Source organism: Malus sylvestris, chromosome 2 (assembly GCF_916048215.2).
Source record: "Malus sylvestris chromosome 2, drMalSylv7.2, whole genome shotgun sequence".
Lineage (NCBI taxonomy): Eukaryota > Viridiplantae > Streptophyta > Magnoliopsida > Rosales > Rosaceae > Malus > Malus sylvestris.
Window position 1 is genome coordinate 34014367 of NC_062261.1, and position 8040 is coordinate 34022406.

Consider the following 8040-nt stretch of genomic DNA (forward strand, 5'->3'; position numbering starts at 1 on the left):
TGTTGTAAATAAAGCAAAATCGAGGGGGGAGGAATTGACCTCAAAAGACAAAATCACCCTCTGAATTTTTGAGAATTACCCCCCAACCCAGCCACATTCGGCTGGCATTGTTGTAAATAAAGCAAAATCAAAACAAAGGTGAATAGCGCTGCCCTCCCCCCTACTTTAGAATAAGTAATTGAAGTTGTTTTGATATTAATTTGATCATGTGTTGGTTAGTTTATATGTAGACACACTTTCGTTTCATTAACTGATATGAAAATATTGTTTAATGCATAATTTATACATTAATTTGACCCCAGCGTATTTATCTTAAACTATCACATTATCTATAAATATTGTTAAAAAATAATGTAAATATTGTTTAATGCTTATTTTACGATAAAAGAAATTTATTTAAATCCATCTAGACTACAACCTAAATCTCGCCTAGAACCCATTGGCCATTGCGTGGCTTCCTATACGAAGTTGTATTGAATATTGAAGCAAAACGGAAAATAAGGAGCCAAGAACCCATCTTCCTCGATCAAACAACCAATCCCAAATTCCCAATTGCAAAATTTGAAACTGGTCATCTAATAACATGGTAGCACTCTACAAATTGAAGGCATTGCGGCTCCTCAGATTGGGTTATACGCACTCCTTTCCAATATAGTTGCTTCCAATATTATACGATTTGTTGTTGGAGATGTAAAACCCTCACATTTTCCGATAAGGATTGTCAGCCCTCCACTCCCGGTGCACTCTCTGTGTCCTCCTGTGTGTGTGGTCACGATTAAACCACGTCAACATTTTATATTACTATTTATTTTTGTCTTATTATATCTATTAAAAAAATAATATAAAATATTGACGTGATTTAAATGTGATCACATAAACCAAAACAGAAGGTACGAGAATGACATCGGAAGTGGAGGGTGGACAATCTTTGTCCCACGTTTTCCTCTTACAATGTACTATTTTTATACTAATACTCAACTCTAACGGTGACCACATCTAGCATCCCAACAGGTCGTTCCCAAACTTGCTCGAAATGCATCCGTAGAAAAACCTTTTGCCAAAGCTTGAGTTTTTCACTTCTTTTGGAGTTTCAAAGGGGGATCTTGCAAAAACTGAAGCTTTTGGCTACGAGCTTGGAGAAACGGATTGCACCCACTTATGATTTCCTTAGGAGTCTGCTTTCTCAGAAAAATGCTGTTTCCGTTTTAAGGCGCGGCTCCTGGATTTTCGCTGAAGGACACTCCAAGAAGGTGGCACCAAATATTGAGGTTTTGAAAGAATCAGGTATACCCCAATCCTGCATTTCTCATTTGCTTGCTTATCACGCCAAGGTTTTTATGCGAAAGCCTAAAGAGCTTGGTGGACTTGTGGATGAGGTTAAGCAAATGGGTTTTAATCTGCAAAAATCAAATTCGGTACTCGCAATATACGCATTGTGTGGTAACAATAGGTCTATATGGAATCGAAGTCGCCAACTTTATAAGAGGTGGGGTTGGTCTAAGGATGATGTTCTCTCTGCTTTCAGGCGGCACCCGCGCTGTATGACTATGTCGGAGAAGAAACTAATACTAGCAATGGATTTTTTAGTGAACGAGATGGGGTGGTCTTAAAAAATGATTGCAAAACGGCCACTGGTCCTCCGTTACAGTTTGGAGAAGAGGTTGGTTCCAAGGTGTTCGGTTGCTAAAGTTTTGTTGTTGAAAGGATTGATAAAGGGGATTGAAAATATGAGTTTGAGTTCCTTGTTGGAGCCCGTGGAAAAGTGTTTCTTGGTGAGGTTTGTAGCCAGATATATAAATGAAGTACCTCAGTTATTGAGTGTGTATCAAGGAAAAGTTGGAATCCAGGATGTATGATGTTCGTTGGTCAAAAGAGGTTAGATATTCGTTATAATTTGAGCCGCCTTGGTGTTGTATCGTAGATGCAGTGCTGTTCATTTCATTGGTAGCAGCTAACTTTTGGCTCAACAATGTAAGTTTCTGTCCTTAACTAGTGTTTTATATTTCACTTGGAAATGAATTCAAATGTTAATTATTTGCTTGTCTTAATGTTCCACTATCTAGCTACTTTAGTTATATATCTACTTTCTTATTTGAAATTAACTTGAGATTTGACCTGCTCCTCTCTGTGATCGTCGTGCTTTCAACTTAAGGTTGATTATTCTTGACTTTGTTCGTGTGGGAACTGCCTTCGGTAGACTCTACACTTATGCTTCTTCTGTTGGGGTTTTATTTAATCCATTGTATGCATTGTGTTGAACTAATTGGTCCATATGAGATTGAAGCCGCCAAGTTTAAAGACGTGGGGTTGGTCTGACGATGATGTTCTCTCTGCTTTCAAGCGGTACCACACAGTATGCTTGTGTCCGAGAGGAAACAAATGCTAGCAATGGAGTTTTAAGTGAACCAGATTGGATGTCCGTCAACAACTATTGCCAAGTACCCAAAGGTCCTCGGTTTCAGTTTTGAGAAGAGTTTGGTTCCAAAGTGTTCTGTTGTTTTGGTTTTGTTATTGAAAGGATTGATGAATGAGATTGAAAATGTAGAGCACGTCTTGGCGAGGTTTGTATCGGGATATGTAGGTGATGTACCCCAAATATATAGTGTATATATAAAGGAAAAGTTGAAGTTGAGGATGTAAAATGTTGGTAGTATAACAATTTTGTCCCCCTTGATGTAGATGCAGCACCGCTTTTGGCTCACTATCTTTCAAATTATAAGATGATTAGCATCCGCAGATCTTTATCACACTGGAAGCCACCTTTTCATTGTCCTACTCGTACAAACACACGTCGGTCGTATTTTAAACTTTGTACCTTACTGCTCCAGTGCAGACTTCAGTGCTTCTTGGCGAGCTTTCGTCTTATTTTGTTTAAGTTCATCCAATTTTCGTTCATTCCGCAAATACTAAAGCCTAAAGATCTTGGTCAACTTGTGGATGAGGTTAAGCAAATGGGTTTTAACCTGCAAAAATCAACTTCTGTGATGGCAATAAACGCATAGTGTGCTGCCACTAGGTCTACATGGAATCGAAGTCACGAAGTTTATAAGAGGTGGGGTTGGTCTGAGGATGATGTTCTCTCTGCTTTCAAGCGATACCCCCATTGTATGATGGTGTCCGAGAAGAAACTAATTCTCACAATGGAGTTTTTAGTGAAAAAGATGGGATGGCCGTCGGTAATGATTGCGAAATCACCAGTGGTCACGTGTTACAGTTTGGAGAAGAGATTTATACCCCAGTGTTCAGTTGTTAAAGTTTTGTTGCTGAAAGGATGATAAACGGGATTGAAAATGTGAGTTTGGGTTCTGTGTTGGTGCCTCCGGAGAAGTGCTTCTTGGAGAGGTTTGTGGCCAGATATATAGATGAAGTTCCTCAGTTATTGAGTGTGTATCAAGGAAGAGTTGAAGTCCAGGATGTATGATGTTCGAAGGTCAAAAGAGGTTGGATATTCGTTGTAACTTGAGACGCCTTGATGTAGTATCGTAGATGTAGTTCTGTTCAATTCCATTGGTAGCAGCTAACTTTTGGCTCAGCATTGTAAGTTTTTGTTCTTAACTAGTGTTCTATATTTCTCTAGAAATGAATTCATTGAGATTTGACCTGCTCCTCTCTGTGATTGTGGTGCTTTCAACTTTAAGATTGATTGTTTTTTCTTACTTTGCTCTTATGGGAATTGCCTTCGATAGAATGTACACATATGTTGCTTCTATTGGCGTTCAATCTTAATCTGTTGTGGCGATGAAGGAATGAAAAAACTTGCAACTCTGTGCAATATGTGTGTGTGTGTAAGGGGGTAAGGAACTAGCAGTGGCTGTGCAGCTGAAGTTGTCCAGTAACTCCAAGTGTATAGAATGTACGCATATTTTGACGTAATTTGTCCAGTTTCATGATTTTCCCTTGAAACTGTCATTCGGTCTTATTTTATTCTTTGAAACTGTCATTTTGGTCTTGTTCAGTCTCGATTCACACTATTTTCATCCATTCCGTCAAATAGAGGTTAAATTAAGTAGCAAGTGCATTACATTTTTGACAAAGACGGACGGGGATTTGAACTACCGTTGTCAAAAATAGAATTGGGATTGTTTTAGATTGTAGGTAAAAAGTTGTGCTTTTGGCGAGAGTCGAAATTAAAACTTTTCACTTACAAATGACGTAGTATCAAGTGGCACAAAAATAGCAAAGTTAGACAAAACCAACTTCAGAAAATAAATGAGACTAAAAGACGAGCGGAGCTGAGATAATAGGAGGGAGAGCGAGGAAGTGACCAATTTGTTCCGTCTGCTACGAGAAGTCTTAGGGAAAAATAGAACAGCCGTGGATTGGATTGAATGACAATCCAACGGCTCTCAAGCCTCTTTAATTGCGTAGCATCCAATTCGAGACGCAGTATTGAAGCAAAATGTAAAATACGGAGCCAAAAGCCCATCTTCCCCGATCAAACCACAAACCATCATCCCAATTGCAAATTTGAAATCGGTCGGCTATTGACATGGTGGGGCTCTACAAATTGAAGGCAGTCACCCTCCTCAGATTGGGTTACCCGCAATCTTCTTCTTCCAGCGTCGCTGCTTCCACATTTAAACGATTTGTTGTTGGAGATGTAAAACCCTCACATTTTCCTCTTCAAAATCTGCTACTCTGCAGACATTTCACCTCAGAAATCTCAGAAACCCACCACGATTTCACAGTCAATTACCTCATAAACTCATGTGGGCTGTCCCCAGAAGGTGCGATTTTATCATCTAAGTGGGTCAAGTTGCGATCCCCCAAAACAGCAGACTCCGTTTTGTCCTTTCTCAGAAACCATGGATTCTCTGAGACCCAGATCTCCAAGATGGTCAGGTCACGCCCAAAACTTCTTAAGTCCAGTCCGGAGAAAACCCTTTTGCCAAAGCTCAAGTTTTTCGCTTCTACTGGAGTTTCAAAGGAGCACCTTGCAAAAACTCTGACATTTGAACCGATTCTTTTGTCTTTGAGCCTGGAGAACCGGATTGCACCCACTTATGATTTCCTTAGGAGTCTGCTTTCTCAGAAAAATGTCGTTTCCGTTTTAAGGCGCGGCTCCTGGATTTTCGCAGAAGGCCACTCCAAGAATGTTGCGCCAAATATTGAGGTTCTGAAACAATTAGGTATGCCCCAATCCAGCATTTCTCTGTTGCTTCTTTATCATCCCAACACATTTACATTGAAACCTAAAGAGCTTAGTGAACTTGTGGACGAGGTTAAGCAAATGGGTTTTGATCTGCAAAACACCACTTCGGTGAAGGCAATATACGCATTGGGTGGTAGCAATAGGTCTGTATGGAATCGATGTCGCGAAGTTTATAAGAGGTGGGGTTGGTCTGAGGATGATGTTCTCTCTGCTTTCAAGAGGCAGCCACTGTGTATGATTATCTCAGAGAAGAAATTAATGCGAACACTGGAGTTTTTAGTGAAAGAGATGGGGTGGTCTTCAAAAACGATTGTGAAAACCCCACTGGTCCTCAATTTCAGTTTCGAGAAGAGATTGGTTCCAAGATGTTCAGTTGTTAAAGTTTTGTTGCTGAAAGGACTGATAAACGGGATTGAAAATGTGGGTTTGCGTTCTTTGTTGAAGCCTGTGGAGAAGTGCTTCTTGGAGAGGTTTGTGGCCAGATACATAGATGAAGTACCTCAGTTATTGAGTGTGTATCACGGAAGAGTTGCAGTCCAGGATGTATTATGTACGTAGGTCAAACGAGGTTAGATATTGTTCTAATTTGAGAATCCTTGATGCAGTATCGGAGATGCAGTGCTGTTCATTTCCATTGGTAGCAGCTAACTTTTAACTAGTGTTTTATTTTTCTCTAGAAATGAATTCAGTTGTTAATTGTTTGTTTGTCTTAGCATTTCATTGTCTAGCTACTTTAGTTATATATCTACTTTCTTATCTGAGATTTGACCTGCTCCTCTCCCTGTGATTTTGGTGCTTTCAACTTAAGATTGATTGTTCCTGACTTTGTTCGTCTGGGAATTGTCTTCGATAGATTGTATGCATATGTTGCTTCTATTGGCATTCGATCTAATCTATTGTGGCGATGAAGGAATGAAAAAACTTGCAACTCCGTGCAACATATGTGTGGGCGCGCCTGTTCGTTCTTTAATTTGTAATTTGGAATCTCACCAATTTAGTTTTATCCACTGCACTTGGTAATAGATTGAATTGAACCACGCCACAATCAACGATGGTTGTGAAATAAGAGAAGATGAATTGCATGTCACACTCATATGTAATTAGAACATTATTTAAGGGAATAGTTTTTAGTATACAAGACATACCCTTGAAAATACAATGCCAAAGCTGCTACCAGTTGTAGTGCTGCATCAAGTGGCTGGAATTTGCAATCTCACCAATTTTCATCTGTACTCATACATCTTGAATTCCAGCTTTCCCTTGGTACACACTCGACAGTTGAGGGACTTCAGTTCGATATCTGGTCACAAATCTCTCCAAAAATTGCTTCTCCGTAAAACACAACACCCAACCTAGATTCCTGTTTTCATCCATTAATCCTTTCAACATCAAAACTTTCAGAACCGAAAACCTTGGGATAATTCTCTTCTCCAAACTGTAACCCATGATCACCGGGGCTTTAACAATCATTTGCGAAGACAATCCCATCTTGTTCACTACAAATTCCATGACTTGCATTATCTTCTTCTCCGACCTGGTCATACAAACTGGGTGCCGCTTGAAAGCAGAGAGAACATCATCCTCAGACCAACCCCGACTCTTATAAACTTCGCAATTTCGAGTCCGTATGGACTTACTATTGGCACTACTCAAAGCTTTTATAGCCATCACAGACATTGATTTTTCCATATCAAAACCCATTTGCTTAACCTCACCCACAACTTGAGCAAACTTTTTACGGTTTTGCATCAAAGCAAGGGTAAAATGAGCTACCATCAGAGAAATACATGATTGGGGCATACCTGATTCTCTTAAGATCCCAATATTTGGCTCAACATTCTTAGAGTGGCCTTCCAAGAAAATCCGCGTGCAGTGCCTGAAAACTGAAGCAATTTCCCCCCCCCCCCCCCCCCCCGAAATCATACTCCTGAGGAAATTGTAAGTGGGTAGAATCTGTTTCTCCAAGCTTCTTGCCAAAAGAATCGGTTCATTACCCAGAGTTGTTGCAAGGTCCTCCTCTGAAACTCCAAGCGAAGTGAAAAACTCAAGCTTCGGCAAAAGGGTTTTCTCCGGATTGGAGTTAAGAAATTGTGGGTACGTCCTCACCAGCTTGGAGATCTGGGTCTCAGAGAATCCATGGTTTCTGAGAAAGGACAAAACGGCGTCTGCTCTTTTGGAGGATCGCAACTTGACCCACTTAGACGCTAAAATCGCACCTTCTGGGGACAACCCACATGAGTTTATGAGGTAATTGACTGTGGAATCGTGGTGGGTTTCTGAGAGTTTTGAGGTGAAATGTCTGCACCGTAGCAGATTTTGAAGAGGAAAATGCGAGGCTTTTAGATCCCCAACCCTAACAACAAATCTTTTAGTTTTGGAAAAAAGTGAATAACCCAATCTGCTCGCCTTCAGGTTGAAGAGGGCTGCCATGTTAGACGCCGCCGGCACCGATGAATTTCAGGTGGAATATCCAAAACCTCGCTGGCTCATCCGTGCAAAGGGTTTTAGGATGCGTTTGTTGCACGGATCTCGCGCTGGATTAGCTTCATTGCACTGATTTAGATTAGACTAAAAAGGTGGACAATAACAAATATATTTTAATTCATATTTTATTAATATTTTATATTATTTAATACATATTTAGTAATATTTTATTCTACCACTATCTTTTTTTCGGACAAGGATTGTCTGCCCTCCTAGTTGTGGTGCTCTTCCATACCCTCCTATTTTGTGCGGTCACGGTTAAGCCACGTCAATATTTTATATTAATTTTTTAATGAGATAATAAGACAAAAAACAATAAAAATATAAAATATTGACGTGGTTTAACCGTGATCGCACAAAATAGGAGGGCATGGAAGGGCACCACAACTAGGAGGGCAGACAAT

The 8040-nt window shown here is 40.1% G+C and overlaps 3 protein-coding genes and 1 pseudogene across 4 annotated transcripts in view; 3 read left to right on the plus strand and 1 right to left on the minus strand.

The window, feature by feature from the left end:
• LOC126599301 (uncharacterized) overlaps positions 1-3607 on the plus strand; it is a 78016-nt gene extending 74409 nt beyond the window's left edge. For both annotated transcript variants that reach the window (XM_050265657.1, XM_050265671.1), the window contains one exon: positions 3441-3607. The gene's annotated coding sequence lies outside the window, so the exon portion shown is untranslated. The remainder of the gene's footprint in view (positions 1-3440) is intronic.
• LOC126603273 (uncharacterized) lies at positions 899-3607 on the plus strand (annotated as a pseudogene).
• A 663-nt stretch (positions 3608-4270) lies between these two features.
• On the plus strand, positions 4271-5915 carry LOC126599238 (uncharacterized). The gene has a single exon (XM_050265588.1). The coding sequence runs from the start codon at positions 4490-4492 to the stop codon at positions 5708-5710; it is 1221 nt and encodes a 406-aa protein (XP_050121545.1). The 5' UTR covers positions 4271-4489; the 3' UTR covers positions 5711-5915.
• A 292-nt stretch (positions 5916-6207) lies between these two features.
• Positions 6208-7699, minus strand: LOC126599323 (uncharacterized). Its single transcript, XM_050265680.1, has one exon. The coding sequence runs from the start codon at positions 7580-7582 to the stop codon at positions 6386-6388; it is 1197 nt and encodes a 398-aa protein (XP_050121637.1). The 5' UTR covers positions 7583-7699; the 3' UTR covers positions 6208-6385.
• Between the last annotated feature and the right edge of the window lie 341 nt (positions 7700-8040).